At 41.1% G+C, this 12,251-nt stretch overlaps 1 protein-coding gene across 5 annotated transcripts; it reads right to left on the bottom strand.

Moving 5' to 3' along the window:
* Positions 1-2,049: 2,049 nt before the first annotated feature.
* Positions 2,050-5,431, bottom strand: LOC123058904 (uncharacterized). 5 transcript variants are annotated; one of them, XR_006427324.1, is made up of 4 exons: positions 4,073-5,431; positions 3,224-3,323; positions 2,584-2,767; positions 2,050-2,364 (listed from the first exon to the last, which is right to left on the bottom strand). XR_006427324.1 is itself a non-coding variant. In XM_044481596.1 (4 exons), the coding sequence occupies exons 1-3, from the start codon at positions 5,373-5,375 to the stop codon at positions 3,271-3,273; spliced, it is 1,146 nt and encodes a 381-aa protein (XP_044337531.1). In that variant the 5' UTR covers positions 5,376-5,431; the 3' UTR covers positions 2,395-2,767; positions 3,224-3,270. The 5 variants fall into 5 exon arrangements, 4 of the variants coding, with proteins under 4 accessions (XP_044337520.1, XP_044337531.1, XP_044337511.1 ...); XM_044481596.1 differs by lacking the exon at positions 2,050-2,364 and having other exon boundaries at positions 2,395-2,767; positions 4,073-4,451; positions 4,662-5,431; XM_044481585.1 differs by lacking the exon at positions 2,584-2,767.
* Between the last annotated feature and the right edge of the window lie 6,820 nt (positions 5,432-12,251).

Here is a 12,251-nt window from a genome sequence, read left to right as displayed (position 1 = left end):
CCCATAATTTTCTGCTCGGACCATTCCATTCTTGTTAGTTATCACATGGGATCCCATCAGGCCTCATGTGTGGATAGAGATTTTCTACCATGGGATTCGCATTTGTGAGGTTCAGTTGGCATATTAGGCAACCCGTATATTTCAAAAAAGCACTGACCAATAATAGATTGTGTGCACTGATTACTGATTCAATTTCCATGTTCATATTATGATATCTTTTCTGCTTGGATTTTTGCAGGGGGTGAAGCAAACACTTATTGGGAGGTACTCAAAATTTGATCACTTTGTTGTAGAATCACGGTGCTGATTAACTAATCCTTGACTGGTTTTGAATCTTTGGCAATAGTTCAACATCTTTTTTTAATCACAAGGTCTAAAAGGTATGGAGTATCATTCAAAATCTGCAGATGATCAGTAGTGTCAAACCCACATCCTCTCTGCCATCTTCTACATGAACTGCTTTGTAAAAAGTGGAAAATTGTTGCTCGTAATGTTGATGTGCAGCCAAATTAGGAAATTTCCGATCATGGTGAAACTACACTGTAAAAAGTGAATCATATTAGTAATGTCTCCCAACTCTCAAATTGTTGCTTGTTATATTAATCTGCAGACTACCAAATTGGAAGATTTTCAATCATGATATGATTCTGAGAATGGATGCATGATTGCAGATGGCTACCAAACTGTAAAATTTCAACATTCCAAAGATGTATTTTGTACTCGCAGTTTTGATGCATAATTGCAGCTGCACGTAGGTTTCGGTTTGTCCAAGAACTGTCTATGTATATCGATAATGATTACTTCAACCGTCCCAAAATAAGTTTATTTGGTTTAGTACAGTTTATACTATAAAACTGTACTACCTGTACTAAATCAAAGATACTTATTTTGGGACTGGGGAGTACTCTGTTTTCAAATGGCGCCTACTGCACGCATGACAATTGTGCGTGTATAAATTAGTATCATGTTGCCTGCACGTTGAACTTATAATTCTTTTTTCTGAATAATGTGTCATATTTTGATTCCTGTCAAAATGACCATTATTATTTGCTTTCTAGACATCTTGTATGTGGCTTGTGGTGATAACAATTTTTTTCTCAGGATTTGATTATGATCGTGAAGGGTACATTACGATTTACGAGCATTTAATCTTCTCTAATAATCAAAGTGCCGCATAATCTTATGTGCATTCATCAGAGCTATTCCACAATTTTGTCCCCACTTATGCCTTTTTACACTTTTATATGTGTAGCTTTTATTTATTTTTAAGACGTTCATTCTTTTTTTCTAAGTCTTCATGTGTGAAGAATTACTTCTGCGGTGAGCCGGAGTGTGACAGTCTTCTCACGGGCCACTGTCATCAATCAAGGTGGTCATCGGTCGATATCAAGCTTGACGAGTACTTCCCGAAGGCTGATTTTTGCTCCCGCCGCGGTGCTGACCGAGGCCCCATCTACGTGGGAAGCTGCTTTTTTTTGATAGATTGGCAGTGAGATGCTTGGATAGGAGAAAAGAAATCGGAAGAGCATGAGAGATAGATGTTGAGAACCTATATAATGCACACACATTTACATATTTCATGTGATGGTAGTATGTCGTCGTAGTTTTTGTGTTGGTTGTCCTACTGAATGTTCCTGTCAGTCCTAACTCATCACATCACTCTCAATTTTCAGTCATGCTTAGAGCTTTTATCTGTAACTCTACAAAATCAGAAAGCATGTCTAAAGCTCAAGGTAGTGTTGAAACTTGGAGGCGATCAAACCATATGCTTTTTGGGCTGTAAGAGTTTAAACTAACTATTGCTTTTTGGGTTGTACGAGTTTGAACTAACTATTGCTAACATCCTAGCTTTGAATTTTCAGTTTGTATTTTTTTTGCAAAAGTTTGTATTTGTCCATGGTCAAGATAGGGGGCACATAGACTCCCAGGCAGACCTAAACTTCTTTTCATCGTGTAACTCCCAGCACGATCTAGCATAATATAATGTTTCCATCATACACATGGAGGTTTGGATCGATTAAGCAAGGAGCGAAACAGACACCTGGGAGATAATCAGAGATTGATCCATCTAAAGACAAATGCAACATCAAACCCTCCCATGGTAAGAATGCAACCTCCAGCTGCCCAGTTGCGTTCACTTTAGTATAAAAAATGTTGAAATCACTGAGAAGTCCAGCAGAGAATGATTAACAGACAAATGCAACATCAAACCCTCCCCAGGGTAAAAATGCAACCTCCAGCTGCCCAGTTACTATGGTTTCAAGTATGGTTGTCGTCAGGTCCCATATCTTCAGCCGCAAACAGTCGAGTTAATGATGAGTACTCTGGCTCATGTGAACCATTAAAAGGTAAATATTGCACAAGCTGCAGCAAAGCAAAACTCACTCTCAGTCGGGACAAAAAAGCATGGGTAGATCATGATCATATTTAATCGACGGCAATGACATGCTTTTCAAACCACAGCTGACAAGCACACTCAAACACACAAGTTTTGGTGATACATGGGACTGAAACTATCATGGCTCAGGAGAAGAGCTGCCAGGCACAAATACCTAACAGAAACAAGAGACGACGAAATCCAACCTGAAATAATACTGGGTTAAGCTGAAATTCACTGGATTAGGCATTCAAGAGCATCTTGCTAATAGAGACTTGGCTAGACTAAGGCACGGTAAGTCATTTTAGATAACATATAAACACTGCTGAAGACATTGATACAATGCGACAAATGCAGTGTCAATTAACAAGTGCAGCAGCCCTTCTTCACCTGGGAAAAAAGCACTAATCTGTCACTAACTTGATACATACATACATAACCTAATAGTAGCACCTAGGAGTATGTAACAGTGTACCAACAAGGCATGTGAACTCATCATCAGCTCAGCAACATAAATAAGAGCCATATAATGCCCATAACGATCTCATGCTACTAATATATTGCTTTCAAACTGTAGATTATGAAACAGCTAAACTAAGGGACAACTCTGGGAATATAACATTTGGATTATCTGCATATCATTTATGGTCCAATAAAGGACTCATCTTTTTCCTTAGCATCACCAGCATTTTAATAGTTTGTCTTTGTTATTAGCATGTGTCCAACCCTATAGCCAAAAGGATAGCAGTTTGAGGGTGCATGCTACCCACAATGGCCGCTAGATATTTTCCAAAGAGAAAATCAAACGGTCAATTCTTACAAACTATATTCAGATGATTTTCTTACCTGCTGAACCGTTTCAGCACATTAGAACATCAAACCAGACAGTCATCCTATGTATCGTGCAACATTTCAGCTGCATCACATGCACCAGCAATGGTTGTGCCTAGAAACACAAGGCAGACATTTAATAAAGTTTTAAGAAATAGACATATGGATATTAGAAGGCAACAGTGAGTCTGCTACATAGATGAATTCACAAATAAGAAGAGAAATTAACTCTTTTATGTTTATAGCTCACTACTGATGATGGTACCTGATAAAAACATATGTTGCATTTTGCAAGGAATACTGTTGAAAGCAAGACATGGTCTAGCATTTATCTCATTTAACTCATCCCTCCCGATGTTAAGAAGCGAAAACTCTACCAGAATAAGTGATCTTGGGCTTCAGCTTAAATAAAAGGTGTGTTACATGCAAGATAGTCTTGAATAAGTGAAAATGAAAACAATTATTTCAGAAACAGTTTGGATGAAAAATCTTTTATGGAGTTAGCAAGATTAAAAGTATTGGATAGAAGAATACAGCCAGCTGAGGTAAAAACATGTTGAATGAGTTAACCATTTGACATTTTATTTCACATTATTACTCACTTGTTATTTGATTTGTTATCTCCCATATATGAACTATGAAGACAATTAAACTGAACGATAACACAGAAGGCTATAAGCTCATCTATCTAGCAAATGAATAGTGAAGAGTGAAGAGTGAAGATAACTATACTGAATTATAACATACACTACACAATATGGCTATAAGTTTGAAAACTTGAGAATCGCAACAAAGGTATTCGACATAACACAATAACAAGATTAAGCTACTCCTGCAATATGAGGACTAAGGATGAACAATCACCTGGCGGATAGAAACTCTTGAACGAATGATAGTAAGTATAACCACGGTTTTCAAAAAGTTTCCTAGACTGCATTGAATTAAGTTGAACCATATAGACATCATGGCCCACGAATAGAAATAGTCCGTCAGTATCCTCAATGCATCCCGCTATACGTATCATGTCAATCTGGGGAGGGAGCCCACGGATGGTATGCATGTCAATGGTCTTCCATAACACCCATGTGGCAACACCATGGAAATTTATAATCCTCTGCCACATTTGTAAGTGACTGCAAGTCAATATGGCGAAGCCAACAGCACCATCCTCAGCCTGCACGATCCAATGGCTGGCATGGCGGAAATCATCTGTAATGGGAGGCCCCTTGATCACAGCTAGGCTCTGCTGATCCAAATCAAACTCAAGTATGTCATCGGTCATAATATCCATCAACCAGTAAAGTGCATTACCAACAAGCATCCCAGGGGTATCAGCAAAAAAAGTTTCAGGTGGAACGGCTGTTGAGATGATATCACTCCATACTCCAGTCTCCGAGGAGTAAACACAAGCAAAGAATCGATTATCCTCTCCAACATCAGAGATCAACACTACCTTGAAGGGGCTCGAGTGGCAGCTTCCGTGCACATGGCCATGGTCGCTGGCAGCGCAGAGCACAGCCCCGTTGACATCATCGGTGAATTTGAACTCCGACGGAATGGGCAGGAGGCGCTGCTCGCCGGTGATGGGGGTGGACACGATGGCCTCATCCCGCCCCACGTTAATGAGAAGGACGCGACCGTGGCGACAATCGAGCAGTAAGAGCACCACCTCCGTGCTGCTAATAAGGTCGAATCGCCGAGGAGGGATGCGGTCGGGTGCGTCCAGTATTGGGGTGAAGACGATATCATCCCTGTTGCGCACGTGAAAGACGCCGAGGAGGGGCGGCTTCCGGTGGTGCGTGCGGAAGCGGTGGAGAAACTTGGGGTCGGTGGCGGCGCATCGCCATTGCTTGCAGACGGCGGAGGCCCGGAGTAGCGAGGAGGGCTGCGGCGGGAGACGGAGGAGAATCTCCCTCAGGAGGTCGTCGTCTTCGAACGGCGAGGCCAGTGCCGCCGGAATGCTGACGCGACAGATCACTCCGGCGCCCTCGCCGGTCGCGTGGATCCGGGAACGAGGGCGGGCGCGGGGGCGCGTACTGCGCCCGCGAGCGACTCCGGCTCCCTCCTCGCCCGCGTGAACCTGGGGATGGAGGCGGGCCACTCCGTCGGCCTCGTCGTGGGTTTGGGAACGGCGGCGGCGGCGGCCGCCGTCCTCGCTTGCGTTCATTTGGGCGGCGTGGAAGACCTAGCTAGCCACACACGGACGGGAGCGGAGTTGTAGCTTTTTTTTAAGAGTAAAATGCACCGGCGGTACTTGAACTTGCGAAGAAGGCACGCTTTGGTCACTATACTTTAAAATACGACTAATATGGTCACTCAATACGTCTACACGTGATTGCACAGTCGCTGTTCATCGTACGCCACTCGTCGCTGCTCCATTTGACCACTTGTTGACCAATCCGAGGCAACAGCTGGCGTTCGCGGGGGGTTATTTATGTAAATTAGGCCGGCGCACATAATTTACATCCATCACCCTGAAATATATGTGCCGCCGATGCCAAATTCCTAATTCCCGACTCCCTGCCACCGAGGCCGCCCCCCTCTTCCTTGCTGCTTGCCGCCGCCGCCCTCTTCACTGCTCCGCCATGTCGACAAGCTCAGTCAGGTCATCGCTCGTCGACCGTTCGGTGGTGGTGCCGCTCATAAGATGCCCTTCTTGCGGCGCTCGTGTGAAGTTCTATCTCTCGAACACAGAGAAGCACGAGGGTTGGGTCTTCTACAGATGTTCTGTTGGTGTAAGTGGTGTGCATCCATTGGCATTTGTTAATTTTGGTCGATTTTTGTGGAACTTGTGATGGTGATTTTTGGCGTATGTTCGCTTCTTTTGATCTTCAGGACCATTTCTGGCATTGGGAGTTGGAATACGTTTGTCTACTTGCTGGATAATCAATTTCTCGTTGGCAATGAAGCCGTAGATTCATTAGGAGCTGCAGAGGATAGGAGGGAAGAGCTGATGCGAGTAAGGAATCGAAGATATGCAGGTGGAGGTGAAGTTGATCTTCCAGGCTTTGAAGATGGAATTCGTGGAAGAGTTGGAGCTCAAATGAGCAATCAGCAAGCAGAGGCACTCGTAGGGTTAGCCAATCAAATATTGGTGATGATGAAGGCACTGGTGGCAGCACTCATTGTACTTGTAGTGCTTGTTGCTATTTCTTTGCTGAAGAAGCGATGGAGTTGATGCAGTGTTTCCAGTAGCATGATGCCTAGTTTGTTAGGAGATGAACTGGTAGTATGAAGTGGTGCTTTTGCATTGTAAGTCTGAAGTTGATGTAGTTTCCAGTTTGCAGCTGAAGTTGATGTAGTGTTGTTAGTCTGAAGTGACAATCTTTTTGCATTGTAAGTGATGCTTTTGCAATATTTAAGCAAGTGACAATCTTTTACTGCAAATGAAAGTTAATTTGGCTTGTTAAAGCTGTTGATGCTGTCATATGAAGATATCATTTTTATGCAAGTTGATTCTGTGTACGTTAGGACATGATGCAGGTAAAATGGAAGTTAATGTTCTGCAAGTTATCATCTTGTTGTCATATGAAGAGATCATTTTTTGTTATCATATTTGGCTTCTGTGTACGTTGGAAAGCTATTTGATGTTGTTATCATCTTGCTGTCATATTTGGCTTCTGTGTACATTTGACCATTGTTATGATTGTAGCACATACAATTCAGTTACACAAGTGCATTGAGAGAGAAAAGTATATGCATAACCAGCACTCCATATCTAGGAAGTACCAAAAAAATTATGGTTTGTACCAACAAAACATATCTGGGAAGTATCAACAATTCAGATGCACAAGTGCATTCAGTTACAAAATGATCAACAATTGATCCATACTCATGTGTACACATGAGTATGGATCAATTATAACATTTCTCATCAGTCAGATACTACTACATCATGCCTTGGAGATTAAGAAGTACAACATGCTACACAGCAGGTACATCATCTGAAGATGTCAAACATTGAAGTGCTTCTGGTCTTACTGGGAAGCACAAGATCGTCATCTGAATTAGGCTGTGGACCTGCAGGCCTCTTGCCAAGAGCAATACCTATTAGATTCATTTCCTCCTTCCTAGCCTCAGCAACAGCTACCATGTCTGCTCCTTTTCTTGCTGTTGTAGCTTCTTTCTCTGCTCTCTTCTTGGCTGCAGCTTCCTCCTTTTGAGCATTCTTCTGAGCTTGCTGCCTTGCTTTATTCTCACCAGCCACAACTTTCTTGGTCTCCATAATGATCTCCCTTGTCTCTTCCTTAGCCTTCTTTACTATTGCAACTTCTTCTTATCTCTTCTCTCTCTTCTGAGCTTGTGACTGCCTCTTCCTCTCTGCTTCCAGCGCTTTCTTCTCCTCTTGCTGATGTCTCTTCCTGGCAGCTTCCTCTTCTTTCTTTTGTTGTTCCTCCCTTCTTGCTGCAAGAAGCGCTTCCTTCTTATCTTCTAGTTCTCTGTCTCTCTGTCTCTTGAGGAGAAGCAATCTTTTGGCCAAGTCACCTTGCTGGATTGTGCTTGAGCTCCCACTGTTGCTTGTGTTACCTTGGGTTTGATTGAGCATGGCCCTGGCAGCACATATGAAAGTTGATTCTGGTATAGGCCCTATTGCAACCACTCTTGGCAGAGGCCTCTGGATGGCAAATGTACATATTGCAGTTCAGAATAACATGTTTTATCAATGAACTTAAGATCAATTACAGGAAACAAGCACATCAACTTACATTTTGAACCATATGATCAACCATAAGATCTTCTATGACACGATTTTCTAAGAGTTGTGCTCCTGTTGAAGTGTAAGTAATTTTGAATCATATCTTTGCAATATTTCTGATTCTCTAATAGTGCAAGAAAACCTACAGTGCAAATGATGGAAGATATACCTGAGTAATGACTTGCTCATCATCTCCTACATTTGGAGCACGATCTGCATTACTAGCTTCCACATTTGGAGCAACTTCTGCATTAGGAGCTTGATCATCTCCATGTTGTGGTGGTGGAGCTTGCACATTTGGAGGGGGCAGACTAGCCTTGAGGTACTTGCAGCCTTTGATGTTGTGGTCTGATACGTCCATTTTGCATCATGTTTTCTTACTGTTATTTATAATATTGTTATCCATAATAATGCTTTTTGGAGCAATACTAATGCATTTTCTCTCATAATTTACAAGGTACACACAAAGAGGGAGAATTCCAGCAGCTAGAAATCAGGACCTGGAAAAGCTACGTCAGGCCACCTATTCTGCACAACTCCAAATAAGCTGAAACTGCACGGGGATTTTTTATGGAATATATAAGAAATATTGGAGCCAATAACTATCAGAGGGGGGCCGCCAGGTGGGCACAACCCACCTGGGCACGCCAAGGCCCCCAGGCGCGCCTTGGTGGGTTGTGGCCTCCTCGACACACCTCCGGTGCCATCTTCTGGTACATAAGTCATTTTGACCTAGAAAAAATAAGGAGAAGGTTTTCGGGATGGAGCGCCGCCGTCTCGAGGCGAAACTTGGGCAGGAGCACTTTTGCCCTCCGGTGGAGCGATTCTGCCGGGGGAACTTCCCTCCCGGAGGGGGAAATCATCGTCATTATCATCACCAACAACTCTCCCATCTTGGGGAGGGTAATCTTCATCAACATCTTCAACAACACCATCTCATCTCAAACCCTAGTTCATCTCTTGTATTCAATCTCGTTACCGGAACTATAGATTGGTGCTTGTGGGTGACTAGTAGTGTTGATTACATCTTGTAGTTGATTACTATATGGTTTATTTGGTGGAAGATTATATGTTCAGATCCAATATGCTATTTAATACCCCTCTGATCATGAGCATGTTTATCATTTGTGAGTAGTTACCTTTGTTCTTGAGGTCATGGGAGAAATCATGTTGCAAGTGATCATGTGAATTTGATATGTGTTCGATATTTCGATAGTATGTATGTTGTGATTCCCTTAGTGGTGTCATGTGAAGGTCGACTACATGACACTTCACCATATTTGGGCCTAAGGGAATGCATTGTGGAGTAGCAATTAGATGATGGGTTGCGAGAGTGATAGAAGCTTAAACCCCAGTTTATGCGCTATTCCATAAGGGACCGATTGGATCCCAAAGTTTAATGCTATGGTTAGAATTTATTCTTAATACTTTTCTCGTAGTTGCGGATGCTTGCGGGAGGGTTAATCATAATAGGATGTTTGTTCAAGTAAGAACAACACCTAAGCACCGGTCCACCCACATATCAAATTATCAAAGTAGCGAACACGAGTCGAACCAACATGATGAAAGTGACTAGATGAAATTCCCGTGTACCCTCAAGAACGCTTTGCTTATCATAAGAGACCGTTTGGCCTGTCTTTTGCCTCAAAGGATTGGGCTACCTTGCTGGACTTTTGCTACTATATCGTTACTTTCTCGTTACAAATTATCTTGCTATCAAACTACTCTGCTACTTACAATTTCAGCACTTGTAGACAATACTGGAAACTACTGGTCATTTCCTTCCGCTCCTCGTTGGGTTCGACACTCTTACTTATTGAAAAGAGCTACAATTGAGCCCCTATACTTGTGGGTCATCAAGGCTATTTTCTGGCGCCATTGTCGGGGAGTGAAGCGCCTTTGGTAAGTGGAATTTGGTAAGGAAACATTTATATAGTGTGCTGAAATTTATTGTCACTCGTTACTATGGAAAACAATCCTTTGAGGGGTTTATTCGGGGTATCTTCACCTCGTCCGAAACAACAATTAGCTACCCTCAACCTACTGCACCTACTAAAAATATTGAATATGAAATTCCTTCGGGTATGATAGAACAAGTGCTAGCTAATCCTTATGCAGGAGATGGAACCGAACATCCTGATATGCACTTGATATATGTGGAACAAATTTGTGGATTGTTTAAGCTTGCAGGTTTACCCGGGGATAAAGTTATGAAGAAGGTTTTCCCTTTATCTTTGAAGGGAAAAGCATTGACATGGTATAGGCCATGCGATGATATTGGATCATGGAATTGGAATCGATTGAAATTGGAGTTCCACCAAAATTTTATCCTATGCATCTAGTTCATCGTGATCGGAATTATATATATAATTTTTTGGCTCGTGAAGGAGAAACTATCGCTCTAGCTCTGGGGAGGCTTAAGTCAAAGTTATATTCATGCCCCAATCATGAGCTCTCAAGAGAAATTATTATCCAGAATTTTTATGCTCGACTTTCTTGTAATGATCAAACCATGCTTGACACTTATTGTGCTGGTTCTTTTATGAAGAAGACTATTGAATTCCGGTGGGATCTTTTGGAAAGAATTAAACGCAAATCTGAAGATTGGGAACTCGACGAAGGTAAAGAGTCAGGTATTAAACTTAAGTATGATTGTGTTAAATCTTTTATGGATATTGATGATTTTTCAAAAGTTTAGCACTAAATATGGACTTGACTCTGAGATAGTAGCCTCCTTTTGTGAATCATTTGCTACTCATGTTGAACTCCCCAAAGAGAAGTGGTTTAAATATCACCCACCTATTAAAGATGAAATTAAAGAACCGATACCGGTTAAAGAAGAAACTATACTTTATAATGTTGATCCAGTTGTTCCTGCTACTTATATTGAAAAACCACCTTTCCCTGTTAGGATAAAGGAACATGCTAAAGTTTCAACTATGGTTAACAAAAGCTATATTAGAACACCTAAACCTAATGAACAAATTAAAGTTGAACCTAGTATTGCTATGGTTAAGGATCTCTTGGAAGAAGATATGGATGGGCATGTTATTTACTTCTATGAAGAAGCTGCTAGAATTGCTAAACCTGATAGGAATGATAAACATAGACCTGTTGTTGGCATGCCTGTCATCTCAGTTAAAATAGGAGATCACTGTTATCATGGTTTATGTGACATGGGTGCTAGTGTGAGTGATATTCCTTACACTTTATTTGAAGAAATTATGAAATACATAACACCTGCTGAGATAGAAGAAATAGATGTTACTATTAGACTTGCTAATAGAGACACTATATCACAAATTGGGATTGTTAGAGATGTTGAAGTCTTGTGTGGGAAAATAAAATACCCTACTGATTTTCTTGTTCTTGGTTCCCCACAAGATCACTTTTGTCCCATTATCTTTGGTAGACCTTTCTTGAACATAGTTAATGCTAAGATAGATTGTAAGAAACAAACTGTTGGTGTTAGCTTTGGTGATGAGTCTCATGAGTTTAATTTTTTCAAGTTTAGTAGAAATCATCATGAAAAAGAATTGCCTAGTGAGGATGAATTAATTGGTCTTGCTTCTATTGTTGTACCACCTACTAATCCTTTAGAACAATATCTGCTAGACCATGAAAATGATTCAAATATGCATGAAAGAAATGAAATAGATAAAATTTTCTTTGAACAACATCCTCTACTTAAACACAATTTGCCTATTGAAATTCTAGGAGGTCCTCCTCCACCTAAAGGTGATCCTGTGTTTGAATTAAAATAATTGCCAGGCACTTTGAAATATGCTTATCTTGATGAAAAGAAGATATATCCTGTTATTATTAGTGCTAACCTTTCAGAACATGAAGAAGAAATATTATTGGCTGCTATTGGATATACTCTTGATGATTTAAAGGGCATTAGTACCACTCTATGTCAGCACAAAATTAATATGGAACCCGATGCTAAACTAGTTGTTGATCACCAACGTCGGTTAAATCCAAAGATGAAAGAGGTGGTAAGAACAGAAATATTAAAACTTCTGGAAGCAGGTATAATTTAACCCATAGCTGATAGTAGATAGGTAAGTCATGTTCATTGTGTTCCTAGAAAGGAGGTATTACTGTTGTTCCTAATGATAAGATTGAACTTATTCCACAAAGAATTGTTACAGGCTATAGAATGGTAATTGATTTTAGAAAATTAAACAAAGCAACTAGAAAAGATCATTACCCTCTGCCTTTTATTGATCAAACGCTTGAAAGGTTATCTGAGCACACACACTTCTGCTTCCTTGATGGATCTTGTGGCTTTTCACAAATACCTATATCTCAACCTGATCAAGAAAAGACCACTTTTACTTGTCC

The sequence above is a fragment of the Triticum aestivum genome, chromosome 1A, assembly GCF_018294505.1.
Source record: "Triticum aestivum cultivar Chinese Spring chromosome 1A, IWGSC CS RefSeq v2.1, whole genome shotgun sequence".
NCBI lineage: Eukaryota > Viridiplantae > Streptophyta > Magnoliopsida > Poales > Poaceae > Triticum > Triticum aestivum.
This window is presented reverse-complemented; position numbering and strand designations above follow the sequence as displayed.

What these genes read in the sequence shown, in the direction of transcription:
- LOC123058904 (XM_044481585.1), bottom strand. Translation starts at nt 5,375, where the DNA reads ATGAACGCAAGCGAGGACGGCGGCCGCCGCCGCCGCCGTTCCCAAACC. An exon ending in CAAGAGTTTCTATCCGCCAG is followed by an intron (nt 3,324 to 4,072) that starts GTGATTGTTCAT and finishes TTGTGTTTCTAG; the next exon opens with GCACAACCATTGCTGGTGCA.